Source organism: Vespa velutina, chromosome 5 (assembly GCF_912470025.1).
Source record: "Vespa velutina chromosome 5, iVesVel2.1, whole genome shotgun sequence".
Lineage (NCBI taxonomy): Eukaryota > Metazoa > Arthropoda > Insecta > Hymenoptera > Vespidae > Vespa > Vespa velutina.
Window position 1 is genome coordinate 501,430 of NC_062192.1, and position 14,913 is coordinate 516,342.

General features: G+C 47.5%; 1 protein-coding gene across 1 annotated transcript in view; it reads left to right on the forward strand.

The window, feature by feature from the left end:
* The window catches only part of LOC124949464 (protein Wnt-6-like), a 23,175-nt gene extending 12,524 nt beyond the window's left edge, over positions 1-10,651 (forward strand). Inside the window, exons 3-5 of the mRNA XM_047494512.1 lie at positions 8,514-8,633; positions 8,867-9,066; positions 9,193-10,651. Of these exons, the coding sequence (XP_047350468.1) occupies positions 8,514-8,633; positions 8,867-9,066; positions 9,193-9,654 (782 nt within the window). The 3' untranslated portion in view covers positions 9,655-10,651. The remainder of the gene's footprint in view (positions 1-8,513; positions 8,634-8,866; positions 9,067-9,192) is intronic.
* The last annotated feature ends 4,262 nt before the right edge of the window (positions 10,652-14,913 follow it).

Here is a 14,913-nt window from a genome sequence, read left to right on the forward strand (position 1 = left end):
GAGCAAGCGGTTACGAGGCGAACTAAGTTAATTGGATAATGGAAGGATGGGAAGTAGGATCGTGACTCAATGTTATTATTGTTGTTCTAATAAAGTCGATGTTAGAAAAGTGTATAAGCTTTGGTAAATCGAGAAAAAAGGAGAATAAACGATATTATTAATCGAATAGGCGCTAGTAGCCGAATAGATTCATTACGATCGCCGGCTTCGATCGTTGGCTTCGATCACCGCCATATCGGATTATCGTTCATTGCGCATTACGATCTCGAATATAAGGCAAATTTTAATTCGAATCGAAGGAACGAACTCGAAGCACCGACCGACGAGACGGCCGGAGAAACTAATTTGCGTTTTACCCTTCGCTTACGACCTTGCCTCACCCCATAAAGACGCTCGCCACGCCGTAAAGACGACAAAGTCCGATTATATGCTTCATTGGAAAATCGTAAAGTTCTCCGTGACGGGTCTTGGCTCCTCCGGCGAACCTATATCGTGCTCTCGAAATAATTTGCAACTTTCCCTCTAATGTGTATATTAGCCTTCCATTTACGACCGCTTAAACCTAAAGCCGCATAAATTATTTTAGTTTCGAATCTTTTTATACCACACGCGTGCTATCTCTCAAGCGTCGTTCTCGTCGTAAAAGTTTGTACTCGAAAGAAGTAGATGGCGATGGTACGTAAGTATCGGGTACGCAATTTGACTTTTCGAAAATCGTTCAAAGCGTTAATGCTTGTCGTGTCGAACAACAATCGTCTACCAGGCCATAGTGGTAGCGGATATAGAAACCACAAAAAGGAGACAAGGCGAGGACAGCTCACCGTAGGAATCTCGAGAGGAAATATATATATATATGTACATATATCTATGTAGGTCCCTTTCGAGTCGTCCGGTCTCTCTCTCTCTCTCTCTCTCTCTCTCTCTCTCTCGAACGCTATTCACGGAACAAATGGTGTCTCGCCACTGGAGCTAACCGTTAGTCCGCTCGGGACACGTCGGAAAAGAGACATAAACGTTTATCCTTTTCTCCATCCGCTCCTCTCTCGAACGGCCCTTAAAAGCACATAAATTTTATCCTCGCACTCTTTTCGACCTTCGTACCTAACCTTTCTCATTACGATGAATACCTATTCGATAACGTACGTCGTACGTGGCTACTTATTCAGATACCTATGTTATACAAACGTATCTATAGTCTCTAGATCGATATAAGCGCGCACGATATCTTTTAAATATTTAAGTATCAGAATTTTCAAAGGATAACCATATCCAACGTATCTTCGATCTTAAATTGGTGCTTTAAGCTTCAAGCCGAAAGGCTTGAAACGATTAAGCGTATCGACGAATTAATTACTCGCGTTGGCAGGTAGAAGAAGAAGAAGAAGAAGAAGAAGCTGCTGCGTCGAAGGAAAAAGATATCCGGACGTAGGGTGTCCTTTTCCCATAGCCCAAAATTCGGGCTATATATTAAAGCTCGATGTCGCGTTATCTATTCGTTTGGACAGAGAGAGAGAGAGAGAGAGAGAGAGAGAGAGAGAGAGAGCATTCCTAACGGGTGGATCGTAGAAAAAGCAGCAATGGAGAAGCACCCGCTAGCGGCGGCGCCTATCTTAATTCCCGATTGACGTTTATTTATCTGGCGACGTTTAATTTTTATGGGCGCGATCTGGCCCGATAGGTCAGAGTCTCTCAGGTAGCTCCTGCTGTGTGGTCCGGACGAAGACGGTACTGAAAACTGGTATAACATTCGTGGACGAGCAGCACCTCTTAATTGAGGGGTGCCGCGTGTCGCGATAAGACGAACACGGGCGTCAAAAACTCAGTGGAAAGGACTACCAAGAGAAAGGAAAGGAGGAAGGAATTTATCGTTGCTGTCGTCACGCTCTTCGTCTGTCTCTCTCTCTCTCTCTCTCTCTCTCTCTCTCTCTCTGTCTCTCTCCTGGTCTTTGTCTCTTTGTATTTCAATGGAATGGACCGATACCGAGTATCTTTCAAAAATTCTCTCACCCTCTACTAAAACTTAAAGTTTTGTTGGGCTCGTAAAATGCAGTGCGTATCGACGATTTCCTGGTTGAAAACGATAATCGAGATCTTAGTTTTATAAAAGAGAAGAAAAAGAGAATCGAGAGATGAAAGTTCAACGATAATTAGCTTCTCTCTTCTTCCGTTTACGTAGATAACCGAATGAGGATTCGCTCGAGCCAGGAATCTTCCATCTTTTTTCTTAAATGTTTCTCAACTCTAACGAGGATGCTCACCTTGGCGCATCGATATAATCGAGCTCTGCTCCTTCCGACCGTTCACTTTCGAAAGATACATACCTATATGCGACTTCTCTCGAGAGAAGAATCTCCGCACACGAAATTGCGACGCAATGCGCTTTTTAACGAGTAGGTTACGAGGAAATATTACGAGGAAAATCGGCAAAGTAAAAGTATTAAAGAACGAGAGATGGTAGGAGAATATTTCGCTTGTGGGAATAAAGAGAACGGTTTAGAGGTCGGTTTGGCTCGATGGCGGTGGTCCGGTCGGCGATATACGCCCGCGCCTAACCGTCGAGGAGGACGATCCCCCAGAAGAAGCGTGTTTATCGGTAATAGGACCGGTAAGCGGGAGCGCTGAACTAAATGGAATCGCCATTAAATCGAGTCTAATTATTTGGCAGTAGGCTCGCCGGCACGGGTGGTTCGTAAACACGTAGCTCCGAATATCTCACAGGTTCCCCGGTATCATCACCAAAAATCTTCCAGTAAATTCTATAACGTACGATACACGACCACTCCTTTTTCCTCTTATTTTTTCCTTTTCTCTCTCTCTCTCTCTCTCTCTCTCTCTCTCTCTCTCTCTTCGATTTCGCCGAAAAAATTTTCGCTCCCGAGGAATTTGCTTCGAAAGGACTATATCGCGTTACAACGTATCGAACAAGACGGCTCGACGATTTCCACGTTTTACTCTTCCATCCGGTAGAGAGAATGCGGAGGACGATAATGAAAGGCTAAGACGGATTTAGCGCCACGGCGCTAACCGTTTTGTCGCCTTAGCGATACTCGGTGCTAACTAATACGCTACGTACGCGTACATTTCCTTTCCTTTCTCTCTCTCTTTCTCTCTCTCTCTTTCTCTCTCTCTCTCTCTCTTTCTCTCTTCCGTTCCTTCTTTCTTTCTTTCTCTGCATCTCTGGAGAGCAGTCTTGGTAGTTTTACGGTCCGGATTGAAGAGTAGAAAAACTAACGGTACGAGAGGATCGGAACGCCATGCATCATTTTGTTACAAGCAATTTTGTACGGTACTGATTTTATGACCGAACGAAAAAGGAAAAGGAAACTCAACGATACTCATCGGTTCATCATCGTCGTTCATGGTCCTTTTTTTGTCATGTCCAACATCGTAAGGTATTGCCTACCTTACTCCTACAAATGAGTTATGAATTTAGGATATTTTTGTTTTTCGAAAGAGCTTAGTTCCGTTCAAATTCGCACGGTCGAGGTACCAGCTGTTTATAATATTTTGCGCAAACTCTTTGTTTATTTTTTGGCCAACAATAGAACAACCCCTGCGGTTATTCGAGCTTTCTTACCGATAAACACGTTTCGACCTAAAGATATCCATTATATTAAAGTACCTTTCCCTTTTCCTTTCGTTCCTTCATAAATATAAATCTAATTCGTTAGGAAGAACAAGGATATTTATTTCGAATATATACCTCGCGAAATTTTGTTAAACGAGAGGACGGAGGAACCTTGGAGACATTGGTGTACTTTTAAAAAGGACTGTAGACAAAACGAGGAGTTGCCGGTGGCTCGCACAAAGAATTGACAGCGGCAAACAGTTTAGTGTCCCGTACGTTTATTGTATCTCGACTACCGTGCGTTTAACTGGCATGGCTAAGGTGGGCGCGCGAGGGAGAAAAAGGGAAAGGAGGAGGCTCGAAAGACGAAGGACCGGGACAGATCTGTTAGCCCGTTAGACTCGGAGGACTCTTCGCCGTTGACGTTTGAATGCTCTTTCTTCGAGGAGTAAAGGAGAGCGAAGGAGAGGGGACGAAATTCCCTCCGTTCTTTCTTTAGTCCACCACGGTCCTCGAATATCTTCCTTCGCCTTCTTCGTCTTTTAATATTTATCGGATTATTTAACGTGGAAACAGAAAGAAATCTTAGATAGTAATAGAAATTAGGATTCTTTTTTTAGAGCTAACTCGCGTCGATGAAACAAAGTAAAAGATTAGACCGAGTTTGTTCGCATTGAAGAAGCGTCCATTGAAAGCGGAGAGTTCCATTGAAATCGACGGACATCTCGGTGACGCCGAGGAGGATCTATTACGCAGGAATCGGCGCATCGCGCGCGATAAATCGACGTGCTCGAGCAAACAAATCACCGCGGGAGAGGGATCGATACGATCGCCGATCGGGCTCCCTCTGCCTCTTTTCTCTCTCTCTCTCTCTCTCTCTCGCTCTCCTTCCTCGCCTCCGCGGGTTCTCCGGACGACGCGCGACATAATTCCTAGGCTGGCCGTGCACAAGGATTCCCGATCGCAAATTGCGGCCGCCTTACATAATACGTTCGATCGATTAATCGCCTCGTGATTTACGGGGGATTTCTTGGTGCGCAGGCGCGCCCGCATACGGAGTCGATCGGATTCCATAAATCAGGAGATCCCAATGGACCAAGAAGATATTATCCTCTGACGACGACGACGACGACGACTGCGACGATATTTCGAGATAAAAACTTGGATATTTTACATTTCATTCTTTTTCTTTTTTTCTTTTTTTCTTTTTTTTTTTCTTTTTTCTTTCGTCGAAGAGCTCGCGAATTAGCGCTCGGCAAACGGATCGCTTTGTTTCGAGAGCGCGTTCTCTCTTTCTCTCGGATGGAACGCGCATTCCTCGTTCCTTCTCCTTTAGCCTCTCGTTCGAAGAGGTAACGCATCGATAAAGGATGCACCGCGGATATTTATGCATATGTCAGCGCGTGCTTATTGCGATACACAGAGCGCCGAGGTAATCGCCGTGGATAACATCCAAGTTAGCGGCGAGTAGTCGCGAGTCGTCGCTATAATTTCTTTTCCGCCATAAATGGCGAGCGCGATCGTCGAGAAGATCGGCCGGCTAGCTACAAGGACGACCAAACCTTCTGACGTCTCTCGCTCGAAAGAACGATCGTAGATTTTCTTAGGGAACCTCGATAAAATGTTTCCTTCTCTCTCTCTCTCTCTCTCTCTCTCTCTCTCTACTTCTCCGCCTTCTGTTTCTACCACTTTTTTTCTTCTTTGCTTCTTCTTCTTCTTCATCTTCTCCTTCTTTCTCTTCTTTTTGTTCGAAGCAAAAACGACAAACACAGAATACAGTATTGGAAAGGATTTAGAAATATGTGTCTATTCCAACGTCCGTTCCATCTTTATATATGTAGCTGTTTATATTTTAACATTATCAAACTTGTTTTGTCTTTCGAATTTATTCCTATAGCTCAGGGTTCACGGGGTTATTTTTCCGCGTGTAGTAAGGTAGAATGCATGATTTTATAAAAAACAAAACAACAACAAAAAAAGAAAAATAAGAAAAAGAAAAGGAGATGAGAAGACTCGCAATTAAACACGGCGTAACTCTCGCTCGGAGGATAATGCCCCGGAATGTTGATAATTGGCCAAGCCGTCGGAACGAGTCGGAGGAAGGAGGAAGAAGAAGGGGCCGAAGATAGGGAGGCAGGAGGAACAGAGAGAACCCGCACCTGGCATAGAAAGAGAGAGAGAGAGAGAGAGAGAGAAAGGCAATGCAAGATCATCGGCTCGCGATCCCTAGTGTCTAATTGATTCGAAGTGATTTATATTACCCGCTGCTCCTCTACACCTCGAGCATTCTCCGGGCTCTTTCCTTCTTCTTTTCTGCTCGAACCGTTCGCGAAGCGTAAGGAAGAGTAGGGATCCAGAGGAACAACGAGAAGAACGAGACGGACGTGCGTGTCGTGCGATCGACCGAACGGAAAAATCTCGATGGAACGAAACGACTTTCTTACGTTCTCGTGTATGGAACTCGCGCTCTTCCTTCGAGATGTTATGATAATTCAGGCATGTTCCTCCGGAATGGATGCTTCCCTCCTCTCTGATCATCGGCTTTTAGCTTTTCGACGATCGTAGGATAGGCCGAAAGGTGCACGAAGTGTTAATTCTTTTAAATTCCACCATCAAACTTTTTCTTTTCGTTAATTCGTCGACTTAACCACCTTTATCGAGGTGGGAGAGAGAAGGGAAAAATCGAGAGAAGAATTTCGTAAATGATCGAGAAATCGTGCAAACGGGAGGTCGCAAGGAGAGAGAACGGTTGCTTCCGTCATGTTAAAAGGCCGACGTGCTTGGGGATCGAGGTAGTCGAGAAGGAGTCGAGAGTGGAAGGTGGAGGAGGAGGAGGAAAGAGCGAGCGGGCCTTTCGCTCTCGAACCTCGATATCAGATCGCTCGTATAAAACTATCGTATCGTTTAAATACGCACTGAAAGGTGAGGCGATGCATCAGAAGATACGCGGGCGGTGGCAGCTTCCTTCGGCCTACGTCTTCGCTTCGTTCGCCCGTCCATCCGTCTGTCCGTCCGTTCGTCCGTCCTTCCGTCCGTCCGTCCGTCCGTCCGTCCGTCCGTCCGTCCGTCGATCCGCACCGAAGATACCCGCCTGGAATCCATGGGAACCACGAAGAATCAGGCTTAACGCGTACGACTCTCCTTCTTGTCCCCTCTCTCCCTCTTCGCTTCCTCTGTTGGCCCGTTTCTCTCTCTCTCTCTCTCTCTCTCTCTCGCACGAGGACGAGCACACATACGGTCAAGATAGAGCTCGTAGTGTACGTCAGGCCGATATCTCTTCTCGAACTCGAGCTCGCGGCCGATCATCCGCTCGTCACTTGAATCGACGATCGACGCTCGAGCTTCTGGACACACCTACGCGCGGAACAATCCTCGTCGAGATCGTTATCGACGTTCCCTCGATCCACGCCGCGAGATTTTGCTCCTCGCTCTTGCGTGAGAATCCTCGAGTAATGGCCATGCGAGACGAGATCGATGAAAAGGGCAAGGGTATAGAGTTCTTTGCTGCGTGCCTTTTTACCACCGAGCGAGTCGGGAAAGAAAGAAGTGAGATAGAAAAGGGATCGACGCGGATCCATAAAAAGGTAGAAAAAAGGGAGTGGGCGTCGCGGGGATTCGCAAAAGCCCGGATGCTTATTGCTGTTATTCCTATAGGAAGGAACAGAGAGTGAGAGAGAGAGAGAGAGAGAGAGAGACAATGGGTAAGAAAAGGTTGGGAAGAGAACGGCGTCCCAACGAACGCCCACCGGTGGAGGCAAATGCGATCTGGGCCATTTAAAAAGGGGTGCAACTACTAGGAGCGCTCGCATTGTTCGCTTAATGATGGAGTGGAGACGTGACAGGTGAAACGGAATAGGATATTTCGTTAGGAGAGGACGCTCGTTCGTTCTCTGGTCCGTTCGCGTGGGAGCCGAGCGACTATCGCTCCCGAGACCTTCTTCGACATTGAACCTACCTCCGTGGCGAGCCACCCGCGTCACGGAACCACCTGAGAAATCGGCAACTCGATATCCGAATTCCCTGCGCACTCTGCTGGAAAGCTTCGAGGTCGAAGCGCCTCCGATTTGGGCACCCTTTATCGATCTACCGCCGTAATTAGTCCTATCGCCCGCGCGCGCGCGCGCGCGCGAAAGAACCATCCTCGGATACTCCGAGAGAGTATCCAGACATTCCGAGAATTTTTGCCGATTCGCCGAAGTTTCCTTCTTCCCATTCGTTTCGTCCCTTCTCCTTCCAAGGAAATCCTAATTGGCCGAATATTCGTTAAAGGATTAGAAAATTCGGTCTGACGAGTAACGTGTCGTAAGGCACGTACGCGTACCTACTACTGCATGTACTTTGCCATTTCTCTACGTAGAAGTAAGAAATATCGTTTCTCTCGATCTACGAGAGCCGTTTGTCCGGCATATTTCAAAGTTGGAAAGTGAGCTAATTAATCGATTCACCCCGCGAGATCGAGCGAGGGAGAACAAACTTAAGTGGGGTAGCGAATCTTTTCGTATGTGCTTCTCGAAGAACGACGCGTAATCCGATTTGTTTCTTGACCGATCCAAGATTCCGCGATCTTCTCCTCCTTCAACCTGTTTCTTCCGCTTGCAAGGAGCTCTCTTCTTGCTTCTCGAGCCCCCGTCCTCTTTTACTTTTATCTCACGGCATTCTCTTCGATCCCTCCTTGAGTATTCGCACAGCCTTCTGACCGTTTTTTAAAGCTTCTTCGTCGCACGCACGCAGAGACACGCATGCACGCAGAGACACGCACGCACGCACGCACGCACGAACGCACGCACGCACGCACGCACGCACGCACGCATGCATGCAGGGACACGCACGCATGCAGGGACACGCGTCTCTTCTTTCCGCTTCGATCAGTGATTTACGTCGAGGATTTCGCTCCCTTAACAAGAGTCCATTAATTGATTCTGGATTCCCCCCTCGATGCTTTCAGATACCAGGGAGACTGGCTTCGTGAACGCCATCACCGCCGCTGGAGTTACTTATGCGGTTACCAGGGCCTGTACCATGGGTGACCTTGTGGAATGTTCATGCGATAAGATGACGACGAAGGGTAAAAGCTTGTCCCACAGATAAAATTCCCTCCTCCTCTCCTTATACCCCGGTAAGGCGATTTATATTTCCTCGCGGGCTAAGCGCGCCCTCATGGTTCGATGCTTGCGCCTTCCCTCATTAGAGTTCTCTTCTGGTCTCGATCGAAACGTATCTTTCCTCGATTATCTCTTCTCGAATTTGTAGGTATAGCTAGTTTATCGAGATCGCAGCTCGAGCTCAGAAACGTTTCAGGCAATCGACTGGGCAAACTCGCGCTGACGGCGGACGTAAAGAAGAACCTTCTTACCGAGGGCGAATGGGAATGGGGCGGATGCGGGGACAACGTTAATTTTGGCTTTCGAAAGTCGAAGGATTTCATGGACGCGCCGTATAGAAAACGTAGCGACATCAAGACTCTGGTGAAGCTTCACAACAATGCCGCGGGACGTTTGGTAAGTGGACAGGGAGAAGGGGCTTGGGCGGGTTTGGGGGGAAAAAGGGGGTAAAGGACGTTTGACTGGACGTTGGAGGATGGACGTTTGACGGGCACGTTTGACGAGGCGTTTGACGGCACACAGGCGGTGAGGAATTTCATGACGATCGAGTGCAAGTGCCACGGGCTGTCGGGCTCGTGCAGCGTGCGCACCTGCTGGCGAAAGATGCCGTCCTTTCGCGAGGTCGGCGATCGTCTGAAGGAGTCGTTCGACGGGGCGGCGAAGGTGATACCGAGCAACGACGGGCACAGCTTCATCACCGAGGGTCCGACCATCAAGCCACCCGGTAGATTCGATCTGATTTATAGCGAGGACTCGCCGGATTTCTGCAAGCCGAATCGGAAGACCGGATCTCTCGGTACTGTCGGCCGGCGATGCAATTCCTCCAGTCCTGGCGTCGAAGGTTGCGAGCTACTCTGTTGCGGCAGGGGCTACGACACGAGGATAGTCAAGGAGAAGGTCAATTGTCAGTGCAGGTTCAGATATTGTTGCGAGGTCACTTGCGAGACCTGTCTCGTAAAGACCACCGTCAACACTTGCCGTTGACCCTTTATACTCTTATAAGGGTTTTTGCTCTTTTATTTTGCAAAAGTTTCGAAAACGTGCGCACCCCCTATATTTATACGCTCGATATTAATGTAAATGATATTAAAAGAGGCGCGTTGCGAGCGACGCATTGACTCGCGCTTCGTCTCATGTACCGATCGATTAACGTCCCCCGTTTATATCCAAGCGTCTTGTGATTTATATTTTATCTTAGTACATACCATTTAAGTATAGAAAAGTATTCAAGTACCGATGCCTATTCGATAAAACGTTAACGAGATGTAAATAGTAGCAAGGTTCTCACGGTCTCCTTAAGGATTAATTCTTAAGTATAATCGACGTTTCTCCTTGGTACCGTTGCAATTATTTTTAACAACATCGCCTTGCGATTAGTTTTATTATCGACGTAGACGGGAAGGTAACGTTCATTCTTTTTAGCTTACCATTAGCGTTAATGAAAGAGGTCGTTAATTTTTTCACTTAAAGCTTTCCGCGTATCTCCAGCGTTTCTTTTCCATAGGTATATGCTTACACTTACTCGACTCACTCGAGTTGCATATACCTACACGCACACGCACACGCACACGCACACACACATATGTATGTATGAATGCACACTTTTTCTCCTCTAAGTATATTATCACCTTGAGTTTAATATTTTGCTGAAATAATATAAGGACACTTATCCGTTTCAACCTTTATCAGTCGATTTACCTTTCTCCTTCTCGATCGCCGAGCGAAATAGATGGAGTCAATTTCTTTATCGCTCTTATCTCTTTTACTCTTGTACATAAGACTGATACAGTTCATGCATAACAGATTACGTTCACGCGCTTACGTAGTCGCTAATGTGACTCGTCGGCTATCAGCTATTACATGCGATACAAGCGATAGGTAAACTTTTTTTTCTTTCTTCTTCCTCTTTAACTGGTGTACCGCGCATTTCAATACGATTGGACGAAGCGTAGATTAAAATACAGACGCATAGTTAAACTTTGATTTCGAATTTCAGACTTTATCCTGTTTTCCAACGAAACCAAATTCCATTGTCCATTTTTCGATAGTAAAGGTAAGTAAAATTTATTCAATTTTTAACGACGACTTATCTAATTAAATAACAATTTGCCTCTCGGATTTATTTTCCAGAATAAAGTGCTAATAGATTCGAAGAATAAATTAATAAAACGCACCGAATCGGAACGTAAAACAGAGCCCGTATGTTTTCGTCGACGTGTAGAACACGGGCTTTTAGGTGTAATTTAATTTTACGTACGAAAAGAAGTCGCAAAGGGGCAATAAAGAATTTCTGTCTAACATCTCCTATAAAATAGTTTTACCCGGAGCGAAGGAAGCGAGTCGATGGAGAGCGAGTGCGAGAGCGCGTGCGAGAGAGAAGAGGAGAGAACGAGAAAGGGTAGGAGGGGTGGGGAGGGGAGTGGGGGTGGGGGGGGAGCGGGGCGGGGAAGATGGAATTTGGCGTAGCCATAAAGTCACGAGATATTCGAAACTCCTGTCGTATCGCAGCGTGCGTACTCTTGCAACCTTTCGAAGATAGCGGAAGCTGTAAAATGGCCAAAGGGATGATCTTTACAATCTGTTTACTTTTCTTCGTCTTCTTTTTGAAACGTTTCGACGATCCGATTAACGGACGTTTATTAGGCGCGAAAATTAGCGAGATTAAAAGCCGAACGCCGCGCCCGCTTTAAAAGCACCTCCGCTATTTATCTTGGTGCAGACGTTGGTACTCCTACGGAGGATACACCAAAGATGTAATACAAAGAGGGAGATGGCGGAGATAAGAGGGTATGGTATCGATGGTAAGAGTAATTTGAAAAATATCTCGCGGCGAGAGTGGACGGCGAGTAGACGGCGAGGAAAGATTCGTATCGAAGAAAAAAGTGCGTTGGCACCGGTCAATTTAATACGTGACGCGGTGCGGCACAGGGCGAAATGCACTTGCGTAAAAGTTTCTTAATAGAGAGGTCGACCTCTCGAAGGTACGAAGGTGGTGAGCCGCAATTAGCCCCACCACCGTGTCGAAGCGAGCGTCCGAAGCTCGATTAGTCCATGCTCGGGAGATTGGTCTGGCACTACTCGACTGGGTGGTCCAACCGGGCTAATTTTCGGCTGCCGTCGTGTGGTTCTCCTTCGTTGGAACGTTCAAGAGGAACCTCGTCGAAGGAGGAACGTTTAGGAGGAATCCTCACGGAAGAAGATGGCCACGTCGAAAGGAGTCTCGCTCTTGGTACCAAGGTACACCCGTGTCGCCATTTCTCCTTCTCCCCGTTTTCTCCCTCTCTTTCTCTCTCTCTCTCTCTCTCTCTCTCTCTCTCTCTCTCTCTCTCGCTCGCTCGCTCGCTCGCTCCCAGAGATCCTCGAGGTCCTCCGAGTCGTGCGCGCGCGCGAGACGACGCGCTCGAGAGATGGAGCGACGCCGGAGGTGGTCGCTCGTTGGAACCAAGCGCGCTCGCTCGGACGCCAATATTAATTAAACGATCCCATAAGCGCCTAACAAACTGGCCGTACATTAGAGGCTTTATTGGCCTCCCCGAACAGGACGTTAAAATGTTCCAATCTTAATTAGGTAGGTGTTTACAGGAGGATAATTCCACGGGGCCGAAGCTGCCGAGTAGCAGCGTATCGATCGCAACGCAACTCTCGACATCTTCTAGACTGTCCGAATCTCTTCTTTTTCCTCTCCTCGTAAATTTTGCGCGTTCGAAGCGGCCAGAAGCCGATAACTCGATAGAAGGATCGATTTTTTCGATCGATAGGCAAAAGAAGCCGCGCTAATTGGGAGAAAAATTGAGCCGCCTTTCTTTCGAAATTGCAGGTAGCGGCTACGCCACTGGCGAAGCTAGCTGGAGAAGGTCGTTGAAATCTTTACGGTTCTTCCAACTTCTTGGAATTTCGTCGCCACCGATATACTCGACTTGCGTAATTACCCCGCTCTCCTTCGACGTCCTCCTCTCGTTCCTCCTCTCGTTCGGTTGACCAACGGGAAGGAAGAAGAGGAGGAACGAAATTACGGACGTGTCGGTGCTCTCGCGTCGGTTCGGAGCGAAGTAATTTTCGTTTACTATGCGAGCCGATAAGGGTTCCACCGTGAACGCACGCAAATTAACCCTTTAAGCTCCCGACTTATGACAGTAGCGGAGAATTTACACGCGAGCAACCCAACTCGGAGAATGCGAGATGCACTTTTTCGCGTCGGTTGCGTACGAGACGATTGAGAGAGAGGAGAGATTCGAAGTCGAGAGAGAGAGAGAGAGAGAGAGAGAGAGAAAGAGACGAATCCGAAAGAGGGTTCGGCGCAGGACGATAAATATCTTTGCGCGTTCGCGTTGCACCGCGCACGACATTGTGGGCAATGCTCGTAAACCGGCATGTTGCTGCACCTTCCTCTCTCTCTCTCCCTCACTCTCTCTCTCTCTCTCTCTCTCTCCTCTTCCACAGACCCCTGCCGAATTATAGGCGAGCCCGACCATGGCACCGACAACTTCATCCACGGGGCGTCTCTGATTTATCCTTATTAATAAAACTTTAAAGTCCTGTTAACATGTGCCAACGCGAGTCGAGGACGAGCCGAGGACGAGCACGAGGACGAACCCTGGAACGAGCGGTGTCCGATTTCGAAGGGTGGGCGCGTGCGAGGAGAGAGAGAGAGATAGACGGCAAGAGAAAGAAAATAAGGCAGCCTCCCGCTCGACACCCATGTGCATCAAGAGGCTATAGCGATTTTGGGAGGCACGAGGGAGTCGCTCGCAGCGGGGCGCTCGCGATACCTTTTGCGGACTCGAGACATATCGAACATTATTAAAAGTACATAAACACCACGAGGTAAAAGCCGAGTTATGGCCCCGAGGGCTTGCTTGTGAATTAAAGAGATTACCGACGACGAAACGACCAAAGAGGAGAGCCGAAGATAAAGAGAGTCATCGAAGATGTTACCATGTTTCGCGCATATGTCTCTCTTTTCTTCTTCCTCGTAATTTTCTGAGAGAAAGTAGACGTTTTCTTGACCGATCGGAGAACTCGATTCCATATCGAGTTCTCCAATCCCAAAGCCTACACGAGCTCGTGCTGACGCAAAAAAAAGCGACGGTATTAATCTCGTTGTTCTCCTGGCTCTTGTTCGAGTCGGCTCGTCGAGGGAGACTCCTCGAGGACGGCCAGGGAGGTCGCCGCGTATGAAAATCCAACAAAAGGAAGACCAGACCGCAGCGTTGTCTCGCACTTGTCCCCTTGTCTTCTCGTTCGTGTCGGCCGTCCACCCACGATCTCGGGAATATGGATGCGAGCATTTAACTGGCAGGACACGCTCCTCTCCCGGCCGACTAGGTACGTCGCTTTTACATGCGTGTCCACGATAACGCGACACGCCAACGACACGCTTACCTTCTAAGTACGAGGCTACGGGACGATTCGAGCACCACCCACGTCGTAGATCGCTTCACATATTTATATATATATATATATATATATATATATATATATATACATAGATATACGTGTGTCTATGTGTATAAGGAATAATAATTGTCATTCTTTTATTCGGACGCGCTCGCGAGTCGCGTGTCTTTGTCGTGCTGTGCTCTGCCAGTTCAGGTGGCAGGGATGAGTCGCGTGTCGCGATCGGCCGTTAACGCGTCATTAACGATTTATTGCTACTCCGTGAGGATAGTTAAACGAGTTTTTCCCGTTTCTTTTTTTTCTTTTCTTTTTCCTTTTTCTTTTTTTTTCTTTTCCTTCAAAGCGCTTTAATAGTTCATTCATCGACGACGCGTCGTATGTATTATGAAGTTTATGCGTAATAAAGCATCGCTATAGTATCCTTGCGAAAACTGAAAGCAGGACCGTCGAACTTTTCCTAAAGAAAAAAAAGGTGAAAAGGTAATAGCTATGGTGTTGGCTCGAACGATGGAAGAGCATTAAATTATCGTTATTGATTCGTAATTATCGGGAAATAACTCAATAAAGGGCCTGTGGATTACGGTGCGGCCCATCAATAAAATATCAATTTCGATAATAGCCGTCTCGCTTGGTCGAGCACCGCTGCACGAACGAGAGGTAGAGAGAGAGAGAGAGAGAGAGAGAGAGAGGGAGAGAGAGGATAAAGAGAAGGGAACGGAAAGGGCCAGAGCCAAAGGGCGATTTTGACGCCTCTCTTTCGCGGCGGCCTTGCCGCGTAATTACGAATCTCGCGGAACGCGGCGGTGGGTCCGAACAGGGCCTAAAGCTCTCTTTCCCTTTCCTTTC